Here is a 22069-nt window from a genome sequence, read left to right as displayed (position 1 = left end):
ACTAAGGTTTGTCTTTTCCCTGGTCCTCAAATACACCCAAACCTGTAAACCTGCTATCCTTCCTTTCGCTTCTACCGCTTTAACACGGCCTCCTGGAACGGCCGGCCTAGATGATCGGAGAATATTAGAATTTGAAGGGATCGTTTTACTCCAATCTCATTTTCTGTTTTCCTTTTACACAAAGGGAGACGGTTTGTTGGTCGCAGCAACCCTGTCGTTCGAGTAGGAAATCTAGAGTACAAGTGAGGTTTTTCTTAACCCTCCCACTTCATTATTTACCTCCCGTCCCTTGAGCAGAGGGGCCTTTGTTCGTTAAGAATTTGGGACTACTAAGAAACGTTTTTAAAAGAAGACTACTGACAGTGTGGGTAAGGGTTGAATAAGGTGTTCAGGTGTGGAAATAAAATGTTTGGTTTTATAAAAATAGGCAAATCAAAGAAATAGGAAGCATAGGTGTGAATTTCTCAGGTAGGCTGAGAAATACTCTCAAAGGCAGTAAGACGTGGGGTCGATCAGTTACTAGGAGCCCAGTTGTGTGTTTTTGGTAGAGGGATATATATATATATATATATTCATTGGAAATGCTGGAAAAACAGTACTGAAATACTGGTTTATCTAGGCAGTGTGATTTCGGGTTCTACAGTTCACAAAAGTCCTACAGTGAGCACATTTCTATTTTAAAGGGTACTTTCTTAGGCGCAGGGAATGACTGCAAAGGCCCGTGACACCCAGCTTCCACAAACACATTGTTAAAGACGCGTCCAGGCATTGTGCGGGGCTGAACCGGGCTCACCGCCCGTACAGTCTGCACGTCACGCACGTCCCACACGCTCCGCGCGTCATGCAGGCCCCGCCCACACGCCCCGCGCAACACGCACGACCCGCTCGGTCCGCCCTCAAGTAGCCCTAGTCCTGCCTGCCTGCGCCGTCCGCCTCTTTCCTATTGCGGGCGTTTGGTAACGTTGAGTGCTCCCGCGCTGTCACCGCCCGGGAGGCGCTGTCGGGTCTGCGGAGTGGGCAGCCATGGGGAGCCTGCGCGGCCTGCGCCAGGCGGCGGGTGAGACGCGGGCCGGGCTCGGGGAGGTTGGGAAGCCAGCTTGGCTGCTGGAGATTGAGGAATCCTGCAGCTTCCCCAAATCTGGTAGTTAGTTGCTCGGTTTCATCGCGCACTCTTAAGTGGCTCGTAGTCATACCCCGATAATGGGAAAGAGCAAAGGCTGAGCGAGCAACTGCTAAGCAGGTGGTGGGGGTTGGCCCAGAGTGACCATCGCGCCTGGGCCTCCATCCACCCAGCTCCCACCAACTTAACGAGCCCTTGCTCCCCGATCCTTATCAACCCACCCCCACCCCCAGTGGCCTCTGAATTCAGTTCTTAATGCACCTGCCATCCCTAGAACTTCCCCGTTGTCTGATTGATTCAGCTTTTCACCCTAACCTCTCTGGTCCGTAGCTCTCCTTGAGTCTTGAGTCTCCCCGGCCCCCCACCATCTCAAGAGTTTATCCCGGCTCTCAGAGAAAACCTTTAGTCTAGGGTTTCCTACCCACTTAGTGTCTGATTAGGAAAGGGATTTAAGGGCTTACAGAATAATAGTAATTGTTTTCCTAAAATGGGGGATACATTTCTTTTAAACAATTCTACGGTTAAGTGCTTTGAATTTTTTGGAGGAAAGTGTTACGTAGAATCTGCAGTTTATTTTTCTAGTAGACATTTGTGTAATGGGTATTTGGAGTCAAAACTTCATTTGTCTTCGTCTTCTTGGGGAACCAACAGAGCTTAGTAGGGGCTGAGAAATCAAAATGTTTGCCGCTTGGCTTTTTTCTAGTCACCAGGGCAAATCACTTTTGATCACCTTTATGAGCTTTGATAAGGTGTAATGACTGATCTTTTATTCCTTGGTAGCAAATTATTAAAGAGTTGTTTATTTCAAATTTTAAAGGAAGAATCGCCCCAAACTTGCCTGTTGAAATAATGTAAATGTGCATTGCAAATGTAAATGAAGTAATGTAAGAAAAAGTTATCTTTTATATTCTTATTTTGTGTTCCAATGGAGAATGGACTGGAAAACATGTCTCAAACAGAAGAATATTATATACTTCCTTTAAAATAAACATTCCCTCCACTAAAAAAGATTGATTTCATTGATTTGTTCAGCTTTGTTGGACTAATTTACCTAAAGTCTTTTGTGTACATCCTTTTGACCTGTTAGCTGTTACAAGGTAAGTGAAAGAATCATTGCTCTGGAAAAAGCTAAAATAGACGGACTGAAAGGGACTTTGACTACATAGGAACTAAGACCCTAGGGTTTTAAGTAGTTTATCTTCCTGCCTTGAAAACATATTTATGCATTATAAAGATTCCAAAGCCTCTTTGCAGACTTTTGATATTTAAGAACCTCACTATTGACCACTCAATCAAAACAAAATTCCTTGAGCATTTTAAGAACAATTTATTTTATTCCAGATAGATCCACTAAGAATGTTACATGATGAACTCTTTCCAAAGACCTTCTTTGAATGTTTGATGTTTTGTGAGCAACTGTAAGCAATTTGCCCTTTCACCCACTTGTGTCTATTTTAAAGCTTAATACTTTGACATATGTTATTTTACTTGATTGATTTCTTATAGTACCCTTCCTAGGTAAGTCTTATCATCCATTCTCCAATGTACAAGTGAATAAACATAGGTCAGATGGTTAAATGACTTGTTTAAGATCATTTAGCCATAAAATGTTAGAGCCAGGAAATGAGTGAGTGCCTGCTAGTTCAGGAACTTGTGCCCTTTGTTTCATTCAAGATGCTTATTCAGGATATGTGTGTACTGTGTTTGTCATGGTTAATTGAGTTTGATGTGAAATGGAAGAGTCATGAAATGCAGATATACTTGTGAAATGGAAGCACATATTTATGTGCAAATGGATTTTCAAGTAAGAAGACTGATTTATCAGGCAACCTTAACCAAAGGAATCGCAGCTCAAATAGAAACCTAATCTAGGCATGCTTCATTTATCCAGAATATTATTTGGAATAAGATACTCTAGGTGAGTGAAATTTCAAATAGCCAAAGCTTAATCCTTTAAACGATGGACCTTTTTTGAATTATTTCTGTTGGAAATCTTTGCTGTACTTTCTTAGCAAACAGAATGTAGGTTTTAAATTTATCATTTTGCAGATGTAGCTAGAGATATAGGTCAAAGTTGTTAACTTGTGGTTCTTGGACCCCTCCACAGATGAGTGGTCCTGTGAACCTCTGAAATTATATTCATATTTTTATGTTTTGGGAAGAGAGGATCTATAGCTTGCATCCATTCCTTAGAGCAATCTGTGCTCCTTAAGTTAAAAGGCACTGATAGAGTGATTTGGAACTAAATGGCTACTGACCCATACTCCTGTGAGTTCCATGAGGGTAAAGACTGAATTTTTACTAAATCCTTAGCACTTATCAGTGTCCAGCTCACAGAGAGGCAGTAGATATCCTTTGGAATAATTATTATTTTTTTAAAGATTTTATTTATGGGGCATCTGGGTGGCTCAGTCAGTTGAGCGTCTGCCTTCAGCTCAGGTCATGATCCCAGGGTCCTGGGATGGAGCCCTGCATCGGGCTCCCTGCTCAGCAGAGAGCCTGCTTCTCCCTCTCCCTCTGCCTGCTGCTCTGCCTACTTGTGCTCTCTAACTCTGTCAAAAAAATAAAAACCTTAAAAAAGATTTTATTTATGAGAGAGAGAGTGAGCACGAGCAGGAACAGTTATTACTTTCTACAGAGTAATTAAGTCAAAAGAATAGAATGGCTTTACAAGAATGTTTCTTCACACCTTCAGAAAAATTTTGTTGTCCTAAACTTTGCTGACTTGCCAACAGATTTTAAAATGATTTTATTATTATATTATACCAATACAGTGGACCATATACAGCATCCTTGTCAGTTTAACTGACATTCCACAGCATTAGAATCAAGAGATAAGGTAGAAGTCATGTAGTCTAGCCCCCTAATTTTATAGATGAGGAAACTTAAGGCCTCAGAGGGGAATTGACTTGACCTCAGAAGAGTCCTACGTACAAAGCTGGGACATAACCAATATCTCCTGGCTCCCATTCTGATTTTCTTTCCCCTACGTTCTGCTCCTTCATTGTCATTTCTGTTTGTTTTTGCTAACCAACCCTAAATGAGTACATGCCCATTTTTCCTGCTCCTTGGCTTTGCTTATCACTCCCTCCAGGGCTTGTCAGCAGGTCTTTATTGAGCACACACTGTGTGCCCTGTACAGGATGAAAGCTCTGAAGTGTGTGGACTCCCACTTTCCCTAGGGCTGGAGTTTGTTGCAGTGAACGAATATACCTATATAATACATCTGGAGAGCTTATGCAAGACAGTATATATTAAGTTCTGGATTGCAGAACAGACTTTAAGTGCTGCCGTGGTGCTATGGAGCCAGTTCCTATTGGCTTTGTGCACATCTTTTCCCAATTAGTTACGTTACATTGGTAGCTTAAAATCTGCCACGCTGAGGGTTATTGAAAAACACTACAAATCAGGGCTTTTCCTCACTGATCTCCTCCCAAGACCCAACATACCACTGGCTTTAACAAAGGAATCAAATTACTGAAGGCTTCGTTGCAACAGAAGGTCTGGGAGAGAGACAGGAGCAAAAGTAGGGGCAGTAATGGGTCTGGAGAGGATGTGGAAGGAGGAAGATTACCTTGGATTTCAGTCAGGAAGTAATAGGTACGGTGTGGCCTTTTGAGGGTTTTGGACCACTTGAATTTGGGCAAAAAGGAAGCCTTCCAGCAGAAGTCATTAAAGAAGCATTTTTGGAAAATTAACATGGTTGCTACCTACAACACGAATAGCTACGACCTGTGAAGATATTACAGAAATCCATGTGTGAGGTGATGATGGCAATGCCAAAAAAAGAATATATCTAGGAAGTGTTTTTGAAGAAATCGGTGTGGCTCCATGAGACCTAGGGCGATTAAAGGAAGACTGAAGTTTTTGAGGTGGAGGGCTGAAGGAGTGTTGCCCTGTTGTCTGAAATAAGAAAGGTAAGAAGGGATACTGCTGGGCGCCTGGGTGGCCCAGTTGGTTAAGCGACTGCCTTTGGCTCAGGTCATGATCCTGGAGTCCCTGGATCGAGTCCCGCATCGGGCTCCCTGCTCGGCAGGGAGTCTGCTTCTCCCTCTCCCACACCCGGTTTGTGTTCCCTCTCTCGCTGTGTCTTTCTCTGTCAAATAAATAAATAAAATCTTTAAAAAAAAAAAAGGGATACTGCTGTGGCAGAGGGGGTCCACCCATTATTGAGTGGTCGGTGGCATTGAGTTATAGGCGAATGTGGGACCTCTCAGTCAAAGACCAGGGGACAAAGGGGAGTCCTCCCTGAGGCAGATGAATGTGGGATAGAGGCAAAGACTGAATCTTGCAGGCCTGACATAGTGTAAGTAATAGGAAGTGGCAAAGAGGACATTAAAGATGTAGATCATAGGGGTGCCTGGGTGGCTCAGTTGGTTAAGTGACTGCCTTCAGCTCAGGTCATGATCATGGAGTCCCGCATCGGGCTCCCTGCTCAGCAGGGAGTCTGCTTCTCCCTCTGACCCTCCTCCCTCTCATGCTCTCTATCATTCTCTCTCTCTCTCAATAAATAAATAAAAATCTTTAAAAAAAAAAAAAGATGTAGATCATAGAGGTCAGACATGAAGGGAGAGAATGTGGCAGTATAACGTTAGGAGAGACAGAGGCCTTGCCAAAGGCTGAGATCAGTAGAGTCAAATGGCTTCAAAGATCGGAAGAGTAGAATCAAATGAGCTAATGATGAGAGTCTAAAAAACATAGTCATGGGACTAGAAAGAGATCACTAATGTTAGAGCAATTTTAGTAAAATGAGTGGGGGAAGGAACATTATAGAAAAATGTGTGGGTAGTGAGGCCAAGGGAGCAAGTTAAATACATGCCACTTATTCAGTCATTTGAACTACGAAAGGAAGGAGATTAGTATTTTATAGGAACTGTTGAGAACAAGTGATTGTTTTGTCAAAGATAGTGTACCCTCAGTGTCACTGTGGTATAATGAGACAAGAACTCTCATCATCTACAGGTAGAAGTGTAAATCGGTTCTGCCTTTCTAGAAAACAATTGTTCTATTCTTAAAAAGGTTCATATTTTTTAACCCTGCACTACCAGGATTCTATATAAGAAAATAATCAGAAATGCCATCAAAGATTTATGTAGAAAACTGTTCATTTGTAATAGTGAAATTTGGAAACATCCAGTTAAGGGAATGATCGAATTCAGGTTATATCCATATGTTAGATGTTGTATAGCCATCAAAAGTATTTTTTAATTAATATCTTGGAAAAGTATTTGGACATAAGCAAGATGTAGTATTACTCAATTATTAAAAATGTGTATGTTATATATAAGCATAGGAAAAAGTCTGGGAAAGATACACTAAGTTGTTATTTATCCCTGGATGATGTGATTATAGGTGTTTTTATTTTTCTTCACACTTTTTTCTAAGCTTCTGAATTTTCTGTAATGAGCAAGTGTTACTTGTATAATTTAAAGTTTATTTTTTTTAAGAGCAGGGAGACATTTGGCAGGAAAGTGGCTGAGGGAAGGATCTAGAGGTGGTGAGCTAAGTTTGGTACAACATCCCTCAGTAAGAGGGATCACGGAACAGTTCACTAGTTTAGAGTGCAGGAAGGCCTAGTGTTCTTACAAGGCTGCAGGGAAGGATGAGAAAACAGATAGGAAAAGTAGGGAATCAGTTTCTGTCAAAAAGCAGATTTAGGTCAACAGCTAAGGCCAAGAGAGTTTCAAATAACCACTATTGGGAATGGGCTGGAGTGTTGATGGGAGGGGGAAAAAAATCACCAAGAAATGGCCCATCTCACTTAAGTGTGGCCACCAGATACATAGAATTGCAAGACTTTTTCCAGAGTTTCCTCCGCACTTAAAAAACTGGCCAGGTACCAAAGGTCTATTTATAAATCTATTTTTTTGAACTCTAAAATTTTTTCCCATAGAAGCAATGTTACAAATGGTGATTAGGGTTCTAGCCAGCCCACAAAAGTTCATAATGTCATTCTTGCCATTTTTCTTCCCCTAGTATTTTTCACATCTGTTAGATTCGCTCCATTAGGACCTATAGCTGTCGTATTTCCTTTAAGGAACCCACTTGAACCACAGCGTTGTGACACCACCTAAAAGGAGGCTTCCATATTTATGTCTTGCAACTCCTGCTCCCTTTACCCCTACTCGTCCCTCGCCCTGGCCCGTCCTGCATTCTGCACTCAGATTTACTTTATGAAATCACCCTTGTTACTGTTTTTTTCCTACTTAAAACTGCTCTGTTTGCCAAATCCTTTTGGGAGTTAGGCAGACAAAAGGACTTTCACTGTGGGGGAAGCATGGATAGGCACAGTACCCAGAGCCAGAGTGAGTTAGGCCAGTGTCTTAACTTATTCCAAGCCCTAGAACATCAGCATGGACCTCATTAAGAAGGCAGTTAGGTTTCTGAGCCTTGGGAGCCTGGCAGGCAGATTTGGAAATCTCTGTTGCAAACAAGAGCTGGGCAAATCACAGTGTGAAGCCAAAATATTCCATCCTTTTCAGAATAATTGCAGATAGGAGAAATCAAAGCTGATCATTGGAAAAACTCAGAGTAAATTAATATCTCAGGTTCATTCGTTTGTTTTCTAGTGGCTGGCCTTTAGAGTAGCCCAGCTTTGCTTATAGTGTGGTTTCTCTAATTTAAATGAGTTCTGAGTAGGAATAAAATCTCTCACTTCTCTAAGCGAGATAATTACCCTAACTTAGTCATTCTTCCTTCTAGGTCTACTGAGCAGCTACAAACATTTGACATACAATTTCATCATAATGATATAAAATATAGTATCGATTAAAGGGTGTATGTGTATGAGCTTTGCAGTTGTCAGGATAAGCATACATTTAGTTTTGTCCTCCTGAGACTTAAAATTGATTTGATTCTCAAAACAAACTTTGAATGTTCCTTCCTCAGACTTGCCCTTTCCTATCCAGCAAACCTTTTAGGACTAGCAATATCCTATTTGAATTCTAGGAGGATTAAATAGGCATTTGTGGGCTAACATGAGAACTGGCTAAGTATTTAGATTAAAAAATCTTTCCATATGACATGGAAAGGGAACATTGTTCCCCAAAAACAAGCTGCTTCTCCCAGCCAGGGTCATGGTGGCTCCCAGCCTTCTTTAACAGTAGGAAAAGAGAAGGTGGTTGGGCAAACAGTCTTATAGCAGTGCAGTAGGATCAGCCTGGTGGGCTCTGGTCATTCACTGTGAGCTAATGAGACAGTGGTCTTTTACCCGTGAGGGTTTAGTCAGCTGCTGTGGAGGATGGAGGAGGGATGTGAAATACAGCCTTTTCCAAAGGGGAAGAGGAGGTCAGGCAACTGTAGAACAATTCACAGTGCATGTCATTAAGTACTGAGTAGTGTATGAGTCTGCATACTCTCGTAAAATCTGAAAGTTGCGCATACAACTCTACAGAGATTCCAAACTTTCGATGTAATGAGTTATATGTTATTGATATGCAGAAGTTAGAAATAAAGCAGAGCTTCTTTTCAGTAAATTAGTTTAAGAGGGATTTTGAACTCTGCCAGAGACCAGTATTAAGCTCTGGAGGTGCCCTGGTCATCCAGGTAACCTGTGCTCCAACAGGGACTCTAGCTGATCGTGTTGATTCTCAAACATGGCAGCACATTAGAATCACTTAGAGAATTTTAAAAAATATTTATGCCAGAGTCCTGCTCCCAGACACTGGGATTTAATTGGATGGCCTTGTGCATTTTTTAAAGCTACTTTGGTGATTCTTATATGCAAAATTTGAAATTCACTTTTCTAGAACACTCCTTCTTAAACTTTAGTACGCATAAGCATCACTTAGAGGGCTCATTAAAACATTTTTCTAGGCCACACTCCAGGTTTGGGGTGGGGTCGAGAATTTGTATTTCTATGAAGCTCCCAGCTGAGGCTGAGTAAATAGTACTGTTCTAGACTTCAGAATATGTGGTATTGGTTTCCATGTGTCTGGCACATAGTAAGTACTCATCAACTGTTGAATGAATGTGAGTATCTATTTGCTTCTCGAAATTTAATGTTCATATGAATCAGTTGGATATCTTATTAAAGGGTGTATGAGCTTTGCAATTGTCAGGATAAATAATCAGATCAGCTCCTATGTACCTTTAGCTTTGTCCTCCTGAGACTTAGAATTGATCTGATTCTCAAAAAAAAATAAAAATGCAGACTCAGATTCTGTAGGTCTGAGGTGAGAGCCAGGAATCTGCATTTCTAACATGCTCCCAGGCGATGTCAGCCACATTTGAGAATAGCAAGGTGTGATAAGATACATACCAACATGTATAATTTTCTCATCTCATTTCCACCAATGCCCATTAGTCATTTTTGTCTACCCTGAATTGGGCACATTTCCTACTATACCCCATTCCTTTCTTTTTCTGTCTCGTTCCAAAAGGATATTGGAGTGCAACTGAGAGAATGACATTTTTATAGAGATAACATCAAATTATTGCTAATTTTAAAAAGAATAAATATCAAGTAATTATAAAATATTTATAAAACATGTATAAAGTAAAAGCAAGATATAATTAATATCCAAGTACTCATTTTAAAAAATATTTTTATTTTGGAATAATTTTAATTTACAGAAAAATTGCAAAGATAGTACAAGAGTTCTGTGTACCTCTCACCCGTTTGCCCCTAATGTTAACATCTTGTATAACTATAGTATATTTGTCAGAACTAAAAAATTAACATTGGTATATTACTGTCAGCTAAAGGACAGACTTTATTTGGGTCTCACCAGTTATTCTACTGATGTCCCATTTTCTGTTCCAGGATGCCACATCCCATTTAGTTGTCATGTCTCTTTAGCTCTTCTGATCTGTGACAGTTTCACATCCTTTGATTTTCAAAATCTTGATAGTTTTGAAGAATACGAGTCAGATATTTTGTAGAATGTCTCTAAGTTTGGGTTTGTTTGATGCTTTCTCATGATGAGACTAGAGTTATGGGTTTGAGGACAGAACAACTAGCACAGAGGTCAAGTGTCCTTCTTTCAGTACACGATATCCACATGATGTATGACTGGTGATTTTAACCTTGGTCAGTTTGTTTCTTCCTTGTAAAGTTACTGTTTTTCTCTTCCCATACTCTGTTCTTTGGAAACAAGTCGCTAAGTCCAACTCACACTTTCCCACAAGGGGAAAGGAATCCAGGAGGGAAGAGTATCTGCATGTATTTGGGATTTTTCCCAAACGGGGAGATTTGTCCCTTCTCCCTCATTTATATATTCAGTTATCATTTATATCAATATGGATTATAACCTTAAGTTATAATCTATTACTGTGTTATTTTGTTGCTCAAATTATTCCAGATTAGGCTGTATCAGATCAGCTCCTATGTCCCTTTGCATGCCCCTATCCGAAAACATCCTTGTGTTTTTTGAATACTTCCTTTCTGGCCCTACAGGGTATTCTAGACTCATCTTGTATTCTCTCTGCTTCAGCCTAGAATCAGCCATTTTTCTCCAAGGAGCCCTAGTTCCTTTTATTAGATAATGGTATTTGGAAATCAAGATCTAGGCACTGAGTGTGCTTGTTCCTACTGAAGTGTCACTGATTCCAGGTCCTTCCGCTAGGTAGAGCTAGGAAATACATGTATGTATACTAACCCATGTGTACACACATACTTAGGATTATGTCTATATCTTATGTTTATCATCTCCCCATATACGTACATACGTACAAATAACATAAATAAATGTTTATTTATATACATTAATAAACAGCTATGTAAAGCTAAAGGAGTTTATACTGAATTCTCTGACTGATCCAGCACCACATTCATTCTAGCCTTCTATCCTTGCTTTTGGAACTTCTTTCTCTGGGCTCTCATTATCTATCACTTATTTACTTATTTGTTCAGTCCTAGCCTACTTGTAGTTTCAGGATTGTTAACCCATGCTTCTATAAGAAACAAATTTGCCAACTAGAGTACAGTGTTTATGTATAATTCTTTCTGTCTTTAGTCTTACAGTTTCCAGTCAAAATGATGTTTTCCAAAGTTACTTAGGTCAGCTTTTTCCCCACCTTGAAGGTTGTGAGGTTAGGTCATGTTACACATTTCTAATACAGTTTGATACATTTGTCACAGTCTGCATTCCATTCTGGATTCTCCCAACATCCTGCTTGATATTTTAAAATTTGCATATATTAAAGGTCTTTGTGATGGACAGTTTTATGGGTTTTGACAAATGCCATGATTTTATTTTTAAGCAAATCATTAGCGCCTTCATAGTTAGCAACATACTTACAACACACTTGGCAACTGATCTTTAGTTCAACTGATGAACTAAATTAGTTCATCTAAAAACCTCTTTCTCCCACAGCATTCATTGAACCTTCATTTATCATGTCTCAGCTCACATCATTGATGATTCTCTCCAGGAGTGTCTTGAAAGATTCTGAGAAAAAAAGGCATCTCCTCCTCTCTGCACTGTCCCTCATGAGGTTGGAAAGGCTTTTTATGGAAAGGAAGGGACAACAAGGCAAAAGCCAGTACTTGAACCAGCCTCATCCCATCTGACCTACTACAGCCTCCAGCTTCTAGTAAAACCTCTAAGGTACTGGTTTTCAAATTGTGAGCCCCCAGAACAACAGTAATAGCATCACCTGGGAAATTGTTAGAAAGGAGAATTCTCAGGCTCCACCCATACTCACTGAATCAAAAACTCTGGAACTGGGTTCCAGTAATCTATTAAAAAAAAAGATAGTAGGAAGGGAAAAATGAAGGGGGGGAAATTGGAGGGGGAGACTAACCATGAGAGACTATGGACTCTGAGAAACAAACTGGGGGTTCTAGAGGGGTGGGGGGATGGGTTAGCCTGGTGATGGGTATTAAAGAGGGCACGTATTGAATGGAGCACTAGGTGTTATACGCAAACAATGAATCATGGAACACTACATCAAAAACTAATGATATAATGATGTAATGAATGGTGATTAACATAACATCATAAAATAAAAAAAATTTATATTCAAAATGGTAAAAAAAAAAAAAAAGTCCTCTGGGTGATTCTGATGCACACTAAAGTTTGAGAACCTCTGCTCTAGGTTAACCAGCTATTCATCAGTCACATCTGTAGAGGCAGCAGTGAGGATTCATCTTGACTTCCTGCTAGGGCCTGGGGGATCCAGAACTGGTCAGCCAGGGGCAAGCTGCAAGTGCAGCCAAAGGGTTAAAGGGCTGTTTTTCTTTTGGTTTGTTTGTTTGTTTTTAATTGTGATTCACCAGAGGATGGAAAATTTCTGGCTTGGATGTCTGGAGGGCAATATATGTTATCTCTTTGAGACAGAAGAGGAAGTCTTAATGATACTAAAACTTTTATATGCTTTTTTTTTTGTAACTGCAAAATAACTGAAATCACAAGTATTTAACAATTTTCTTTAGTGATTTCAGTTTTTTAAAATTTTTTACATTTGTTATTTCTAATGTAAAACAATCTAATCTAATGTAAAAACAATATGATCATATTTGCATGTTTTAATTAACATTTATACTTCAGGGAGGTAAAAATGATTGGCATCCAGTATGAGGTTGTAGTAAGAAAAATGTTGGGAGATATTTTCTGATCTAGGTAAACCTCTCATGCCTTCAAGTCCCTAATTTCACCTCCACCCCAGACACTTTTATGACTTCAGATCTTACTCCCCTTACTCTGTTCCAGCCACACTGGCCTCCTCTTTGTGGTTCCTAGAACCACTGTAGGGCCTTTGCATGTAACAGTTGTTTCTGTTTGGAATATCCTGCCAACAGATATCTGCGTAGCTAGCTCCCTCACTTCCTTCAAAAGTGGCATTCTCAAAGAGAACTCACCCTACTAGTCTACCTAAAATCTCCTACACACACCCCATTCCTAGCACACAAACACTTCACTTCATGTCATGTTCCCAGTGTTCATTTTTTCTCTTTGTTTTCAGTGTTCATTTACTATCTGTGTGTGTGTGTGTGTGAGTGGGTGTGTGCGCATGCTCACACATGTATATATACTTTGTTTCCAGTGGAATGTAAGTTTTATTAGCATAGATTTTTATCTGTTTTATATATTGTCTAGAACAATGCCTGACACACAGTAGGTACTCAGTTGTTATTTGTTGAGTGAATATCTCCAAACATGCATTTATGTGACTGGTAATAATTAGGGGTACGTGATAGCATTTTTGCCTTATCATTATTACCCAAACTGAGCCGAGAGGCACCCTGTTTTTTCTTCTCCTGAATTAAGAGGGATGGGGAAAGGCAATACCTAAGAAAATAATTACAGATTCTTTTTGCTTCCTGTGGACCTTGTAGCTCACTGCCAGTTAACCTTGCTCCTTTCTGTCTCAGTGCCTGCAAGAAGGGAATGGGGCAGGCTGGTGTGAGATGGGGCCTTGTAGGTCACAGTAAATAAGGGGTTCCCTGGGGAAGATGAAAAAGTCCTAGAGATGGATGGCGGTGATGGTGATACAACAGTGTGTATATACTTAATGCCACAGAACTGTACACTTAAAAATGGCAAATTTTATGTTATGTATATTTTACCACGATTAAAAAAAAAAAAAAAAAAAACCCAAACACAGTGGTTCTGAAAGTGTAGTTTCAAATCATTAGTAGCAGCTTCACCTAGGAACTTGTTAGGAATGCGGATTCCCAGCCTCCACCCCAGCACTCAGTTGATTCTGAAAGTAGAGGTAGGAGTCCGCAGTGCTTTGTGTTAACAAGCCACTCAGGTGGTTCTGACACACACTGATGTTGGAGAATCACAGCATTACAGCATTTTGCTTTAATCCCTAGAGCTATGAAAAACTATTGTAAAGTTTTATAGAATAGGGCGCCTGGGTGGCTCAGATGGTTAAGCGTCTGCCTTCGGCTCAGGTCATGATCTCAGGGTCCTGGGATCGAGTCCCGCATCGGGCTCCCTGCTCCTTGGGAGCCTGCCTCTCTCTCTCTGTCTCTCATGAATAAATCAATAAAATCTTTTTAAAAAAAAGTTTTATAGAATATCTTCATGCCCTGGTAACTGCATAGAGTTGCCTTGGTGAGAAATTCTGACCACTGTAGGGGTAAAATTGAAAAGTGCTATGGAAATGTTTTGAAAATTACTAGTTTAAGTAGCGCTTCAAAAAACAAACTTAAAATTTAGAGGCCCTGCTGTGTTTCAAGCGTCTCACCAAATGCTCTCACATTTGTTTTTCCACTTAACCCTCAAATCAGTCCTGGGCAGTAAATACTACATTATCCGCATTTAAAATGAGAAAAGGAGCGGAGATGGATTACACGGGGATTGATCTACTTTCCTCCTGGCGCACACTTACTACCACTAGGTGGCAGTGGTGGGCTGGTTACCCAGACCTGGGCAAGGCCTTCTGGGATTACAGACAGAAAATGAAATAAATGTGGCCCCTTATGAAAGAATTTAGAGGGCAAATAACCATAATCTTTATATAAACAGGTTCCAATTTCTGGTATGTAAGAGGATCTCTGAAAATCCACTCCTGTATAAAAGCAATGAGGGGCACCTCGGTGGCTCAGTGGGTTAAGCATCCGACTCTTGATTGCAGCTCAGGTCATGATCTCAGGGCTGTGGGATGGAGCCCTGCATCGGCTCAGTGCCTAGTGTGGAGTCTGATTCTCCCTCTCCCTCTGCTCCTCCCCTGCTCACACACACTCTCTCTTTCTCAAATAAGTAAAATCTTAAAAAAAAATAAAAGCAATGAAAACACTGTGAAAAATTCTTAAAATCAATTTTTTCAGAACTAGTAAATAACCAGAGGCTTGTGACGATCTGAGTAGCATTTATCCAAGAAAAATGACTTAAACATGGTAAGAACAGCAAGCTTTATAATAGCTTTAACAGTTTTCTATCTCCTGTCAGCTTCACAGTAGCCTTGAAAATGAATAGCCTCAAGGAAAACCAGCAGTTCTAGCAGGCACTGAAGAGAATGGATTTGGAGCTCCCTAAAATCCCCAGCCCCCAAGAATTGTTACCATTAGCTTGTCTGGCACTTCCCTGGAAACTCCCACCCACTGGGCTTGCCTGGTTTTCACCTGACTCAGCTAATTCATTGGGAACAGCTTCTCCCGACGCACCCCAGAGCATGCTGCGACAGGCACATGAAGCCCTTTGGCAAAGGCTGGCAAACTTGCTGGTGGAAAGCGTCGAAGGACGTCCCTGTCCAATGGTTAGGTAACCACTAAGCTAATACAACATAGATAGAATACAAGGGACTATAGATTAATGGAATAGAATTGAGAGTCCGGAAATAAACCCTCACATTTATGGTCAATTGATTTTCTATATTGTGCCAAAACAATTCAACAGGGGGAAGAATTGTTTTTTCAACCAATGGTGCTAGGAAAACTGGATTTCCACCTGCAGAAAAATGGAGGTGGATCCTTTCCACACATAATATACCAATATTAGCTCAAAATCGACCAGGCCTAAATGTTAAAACTAAAACAACATTCTTAGAAGATAACATAGAAGCTTTTGTGACCTTGTATATGACACCAAAAGCTCAAGCAACAAAAGAAAAAAAAATGGATTAAGTTGGACCTCATCAAAATTTGAAACATATTTCTGGGATGGTGAAAATCTTTTGGAATTAGATGGTAGTGGTCAGTACACAACTTTGTGAATAAGCTAAAAACCACTGAATTATACACTTTAAAAAGGATGAATTTGAGGCATCTGGGTGGCTGAGTCGGTTAAGCGTCCAACTCTTGTTTTTGGCTTGGGTCATGATCTTAGGGTCACAGGGAGTCCACTTTAGATTCTCTCTCTGCCTCTCCCTCTGTCCTTCCCCCCCCAAAATAAATAAATCCTTTAAAAAAATAACGTTTATGATATGGAGTTATGTATGTGTCAGTAAGTGTTACTTTAAAAATCTTTACACAAATATAAACATATGCCCATATAAAGTCTATAGAAGGGGGTGCCTGGGTGGCTCAGATGGTTAAGCGTCTGCCTTCGGCTCAGGTCATGATCCCAGGGTCCTGGGATGGAGCCCCGCATCTGGCTCCCTGCTCAGCGGGAAGCCTGCTTCTCCCTCTCCCACTCCCCCTGCTTGTGTTCCCTCTCTCACGGTCTCTCTCTCTCTGTCAAATAAATAAATAAAATCTTAAAAAAATAAAATGTAAAGTCTATAGTAGTATCTTTTAAATTGTTACATTAAAATTTTTTTTAACAACAAGAGAAAAAAAGTGAAGAAATCATGTTTCTCACCAGCTTTGGGAAGCCCACCTCTAACCATATTTTACTCCTATTCCCTCTTTTGCCTCCCCTTATTGCTCCAACTCTGAAGCTACAAAGATATCCAAGTTGAAGTTTGGAACTGCAAAGGTACAGACTATTTGTCTACTAACAAATAGATTTTAAAAACTACTTGAACTTTCCTGTGAGCTTTTATCCACATAGCTGTGAGAGCACATTCTTCTTGCATTAAAGGCAAGTCTTGGGCATTCCTTTTTTGGTTACACAGAGCATTAGGCAGTGCCAGGACACTAATCAGATTTATCACTGGTGCCTTTCCAGCTTTCTTTTCTGTTCCATTGTACTTCATAGCGCTCCCCTTTTTCCATGTTCTAGGACTGTAGGGCGCTTCTGATTCTGAATCCTATACCAGCCTTGGTCTCTCTCTTGTACCATGACTCCCATACTCAGAATCACCCCCTCTTTCCTCTCACCCTCATCAAAACTATTTCTGGCTGTCTCTCCTTTGACTTCTGATTAATTATGACTGATTTAGAAATTTCATGCTAAGGCTGAAGGTGAAAGTGGCTAACTGAAACTAAGTTTTTTTTTAAACATTTATTTTTATTTTAGAGAGCATGAGCAGGAGGGGCAGAGAGAGAGGAAGAGAGAATCTCAAGCAGACTCCAAGCTGAGTGAAGAGCCCAATGCAAGCAGGGCTCAGTCTCACGACCCTGAGCCAAAACCAAGAGTTGGACGCTTAACCGACTGCGCCCCCCTAGGCGCCCCCTGAAACTAAGTTCTTAAGCATACATTTGTTTTAAGAATGAATGCATTTCCTAGTTTTGTTTACTGAGAAGGCATGGAAACAATGACAAACTCAGTAACAATGAGTCTTCCTAAGGCATCTCTAAAAATACTTCTTTAAAGGAACCAGAGCATACTAAATTCCAAACCAGGGGCAGAAAGCATTCAAAATGAATCTGTAATATCATGTCAGAAAGTAAGGAAGCTATCAATGATCACTGAGCACATGTTGAAAGTACTCAGGAGCCAACATAGAAGGGTCCCTAATGACTAAAAATGAGACTGAGTATCAAAAAGAAAAATGACTGAAATGGGCTGGGGTACATGTGTTAAAATGCAAGAGTTCTTTATGTTATTTCTATTCATTTTTTAAAAAGATTTATCCACTTATCTGAGAGAAAGAGTGTGCATGTATAAGAGTGGGGAGGGGCAAAAAGAGAGAATCTTTAAGCAGACCTTCTGCTGAGCGTGGAGTTGGACATGGGGCTCAATCCCACAACCCATGAGATCATGACCTGAGCCATAACCAAGAGTTGGACCTTCAACCAACTGAGCCACCCAGGTGCCCCCGCCCCGTGTTATTTTTAAACAAAAGATCACCTGTGGAGGCTGCAAGGAAAGCAATCCATTAATTTGAAAACTGGCAAAGGGAAAGAACCAAGCATTTATTCCACATTTCTTGTGGGCTTTTACCTTAGGATAATCAAATAGTTAATGTAGAATAAGACCATTTTACAACCCATATTGAAATAATAGATCTAGATAACATCATCAATGTCTGCTAAAAACATCAAATGAAAGGTTGAGGGAGGTCTTTATAAGGTATGAGTCAGACTGATACAGTAGGATCGGTATAGTAGGATACAGTAGGAAGTATGCAGCACCACCTGTGCACGTGCTTGCTAAAAATTCTAACCTAAATCTGATGAAGCCTCAAAAATCTGTTTATAAGAAAAAGAATTTAGAAGAATATGTTAAACAACACCAAGGGGATACCCTCCCCAAAATCCCAAATGAGGGAAATTCTGTAGAACTAATGACCTAGCTTCTTCAACAAATAACAAGAAAGGAGGGGGAGATCTCTACAGGACACAACAACCATATTCAGTGTGCCCCTATTTAGAATAAACCAACTATTAAATTATAAGCCCATTGGGGAAATTTATTTGATCATAATATGCTAATATCAAGGATATAATATTTTTTAATTAAGCTAATGGTATTCTGGATGATTTTGAGAAGTTGCTGTTTTGAGATGCATACTGAAGTATTTATAGATGAACTAAATAGGATGTTTGGGATTTGCTTTAAAATAATTCAGTAGGAGGTCACCTGGGTGGTTCAGTCAGTTGAGCATCCAGCTCTTGATTTTGGCTCAGGTCATGATCTCAGGGTTGTGAGATTGAGTCCTATGTTGGGCTGTGCGCTCAGCACAGAGTCTACTTGAAGATTCTCTCTTCCTTTCCCTCTGCCCCTTTCCTGACTCTCTCACTTTCTCTGTCTCTCTCAAAAATAAATAAATTAAATCTTTAAAAATAAAAAAAATAATTCAGTAGGGAGTTGGGGGGTGTTCAGATGAAACCATATTTATTGGCTTAGTTGTTGACACTGGGTGGTGAGTACAATGGAGATTTATAATACTGATCCCTATGTGTACTTAGAATTTAGATTTTAAAAATTATATATAATATAGTTTTATACATTTTTAAATATATAATTTAAAAATTTTACACAATTCATGATTACATCTAAATTTGATTTCCAGTTGGAGAATTATGGCTTGGGTGGAAGAAGGCTTTCTTGAGCCCCTTGCTGCCATTGCAGCCTACCCAGAATTTACCAGAGTAGTATTGACAACTTGGCATCCTGGTTTATCACTTGTGGGAGGTTCTAATCTTTACCTAAACTGCCCAGTGCTATAATATGTAATATTTCCACCAGAACCATTGTTATGACAAGATACATGTGAGAAGTACTTTTATAAAACTTACAGCTGATAAAATGTTTATAGTATAAATTTTTTTCTTTTTCTTTTTAATATTTTATTTATTTATTTGACAGAGAGAGAGACCGTGAGAGAGGGAACACAAGCAGGGGGAGTAGGAGAGGGAGAAACAGACTCGCCGCCGAGCAGGGAGCCCTATGTGGGACCCGATCCCGGGACTCCAGGATCATGACCTGAGCCAAAGGCAGACGCTTAATGACTGAGCCACCCAGGCGCCCCTAGAGTATAAATTTCTAACTTATAAACATGTATATTTTAAAATAGGACCAAATATCATATTTTAAATACGTGTGTCTTACATAGAGTAGTATATTCACTTTTTAAATGAGTTAATTTTTGTAAATGAAATATATACTTTGTAGGCATTTTTTATTTTGAGACAACATTAGATTTTCTTTCTCTGAAACATTTTCTGTCTTTTCTAGGAAGTTATTTTAGGTTATATGAAAGAGGTGCTTCCTCATCTCTAAGACTTAGCAGAAACTCCGACTTGAAGAGAATAAATGGATATTGTGCCAAACCACAAGAAAGTCCAAAAGCTCCACCCTGTAAGTTTTTATTCATTTTTCCAGTTATAGACTAAGCAGTTCCCAAAGAGTGAAACAACTTGGAATCAAAAGAACCTAAAAGAGAGGTTGTTCCAGGGGTTCCTATGTCCTACCCTTTCTTATAGTTCATGCCTCCCAAATTGTACTTATATTGGCTCATATGAAGCAATGCTTTCTTCATTTTCCTCATCTGTCCTTTTTATCTCTTGTTTCCAGGATTAGACTGGAGCTTTTTGTTGGAGAATAGAGGCATCAAATGAAATAGTGATCTAGAATTGGTCTTTTAAGGAACCCCAAAGATGAACCAAATTGGGAAATGATATTTTAGGTACAGTATAACTAGGGCTAGCCTCTGGCTTGGGCATTAATTTCAGCCATCGTTAGTCTTATTCTTATCTTGTCACTGTCCACTGTGGAAACAAGGAGTATAATGTATAAACTGTAGGGTCCCATGAGCTATTTGCTTCTTACTTCTTCATGGGAGTATACTAGGGTCAGGCAGGTCTTGGTAAATAGAAAAGAACTATCCTCAAAGAATATTTATCAAGAACTTAAAAATGTTTATACCCTTCAACCTGGTATTTCATTTCTGGGGATCTAGCCTCAGGAATAATCCCTATTATAGAAAAAAGCTCTGAGTGTAAAGATGTTCCCATATTTTATATGTAATAGGAAAATGAGAACTAATCTAAATGTCAGATAATCTGGGAATGATTAATCATGTATGTTAGATCTACTTGATGGAATTACGCAGCTGTTGGAAATGGTGCTTGTAAATACCATGTATTGGCATGGAAAATGTTTGTCATAATGTCAGTGAACAAAGCAGGATACAGAAGTTTATATTGTATGTAAGCATAGCATGATACACATATAAATATATAAGTTTATATAAATAAACATATAAATCCCCATACTTATGGGGATAAGACTTAGGAAACACTACCAAAATAGAAATACAGTGATTATGCTATGACAGGAGCATTAGGGATAGTTTTTATCTTCTTTTTTTACATCTATACTTTCCAAATTGTCTTTAATGTACTTAAAATGAAAACAACAAAAAAATAACAACTATAGAGCTATGCCAAGTGCTGGAAGGGTTAAACGATAAAACTACAGCAATGCTATTTCTGTACTTCTAAACCTCTGCTCTCACCATCAGTTTTTTATGGATTTTTTTCCTAGTGACTTTCCAGTTCCTTTTGCTGTTGCATTCTGAATAAGTGAAAAGAACAGCACAAGCAAAGGTGTGGAGGTGGGAATGAGTATGTCGTGTAGGCAGCAGTGAAGGAGATGGTCTGTCTGCAAGAGATGTAGGCAGTACATGGAAGTTGGATGAGATTATCTCCAGGGTCCTTTCTAACCCTAACATTCTGCGATTCCCTAACTTTTTCTGCTCCTTTAGTGACTTCTTTTTTTGAAAGACTTTCTCTTCCAGTCTGCTGTTGTGTGCCTTTCTTATTCATCTGCCTCTTTGGCCACTCCATTTTCCTCTGCTGCACCTTTCTCCTGTCTCCTCTCTTGGGTCTTTATCACCTTCACTGGCTCTCCCTTTGCACCAATGATTATCTCAACTTTGACTTCATTAATGAAACCTATTCAGATGGCGTAAATTTAGACTCGATATTATGTAAAATGGCATTCATGCCTTTTCTTTTCCTAACTGGTTCTTTTCACAGTCTCCTTATCTTGGTTAACAGTACTGCTGTTGTCTTACTCATTCAAGTTTGAGGTTCTTCTTTGATTCCTTCCTGTCTTAATCAGCCTCCAAATCCTTTCAGTCATCTTCAGATGGACTTTTTTGTCTCTGTTCTCACCGTTACAACTCCAGTTCAGACCATACCACCTTTCTTGCATTACAACCTCCCATTTGAACTTGTTGCCCACTCTGTCCTATCCTTCCTCTCTTCCATCTATTATGCAGATTAATCTTCTAAAACATTAACTTCTTCCTTCCTCTCTTCCATCTATTGTGCAGATTAATCTTCTAAAACATTAACTTCTTCCTTGCTTCAAAGTGTACAGTGATTCCCAAATCAGGTTTAAAAAGCTTAGCCTGGCATTCAGGGTCTTTTGTAATCTTATTTTACCTTATAACCTTTTTCTTTTTCTACTGAAGTCAAATAAGCTTCTCACTGTTCCCTTCTTAGTTCTTCTTAACCTTTATATCTTTGTTTAACATGGTGTTCTTTCAACTTTCAATGGCTAGGAAATAATACTTTTATTTTACCTCAGTCCCCACAGAATTTTGGAACCTCGTTTGAGAAATGAGGCATCCTAAGAAATTCCATTCAAATAAAGCTCTAATTAGCTTGAGGTTTCTCAATGTTTCTGTTTCATGAATAGCTAAAGAGCATACATAGCATTTTTTTAATTGCTAAATTTGAGAGTTATAAGCTCAAATAAGGAATCTTGTCTTGTTTTT

At 39.5% G+C, this 22069-nt stretch overlaps 1 protein-coding gene across 1 annotated transcript in view; it reads left to right on the top strand.

The window, feature by feature from the left end:
• The first annotated feature begins 890 nt into the window (after positions 1 to 890).
• FAM162A (family with sequence similarity 162 member A) overlaps positions 891 to 22069 on the top strand; it is a 29001-nt gene continuing 7822 nt past the window's right edge. The window contains exons 1-2 of the mRNA XM_035000039.1: positions 891 to 1057; positions 19519 to 19641. Of these exons, the coding sequence (XP_034855930.1) occupies positions 1024 to 1057; positions 19519 to 19641 (157 nt within the window). The 5' untranslated portion in view covers positions 891 to 1023. The remainder of the gene's footprint in view (positions 1058 to 19518; positions 19642 to 22069) is intronic.

Source organism: Mirounga leonina, unplaced genomic scaffold, assembly GCF_011800145.1.
Source record: "Mirounga leonina isolate KUSES-001 unplaced genomic scaffold, KU_Mleo_1.0 Mir_115, whole genome shotgun sequence".
NCBI lineage: Eukaryota > Metazoa > Chordata > Mammalia > Carnivora > Phocidae > Mirounga > Mirounga leonina.
Note: the sequence above shows the minus strand (reverse complement) of the source record. Positions and strands in the feature narration are given on the sequence as shown.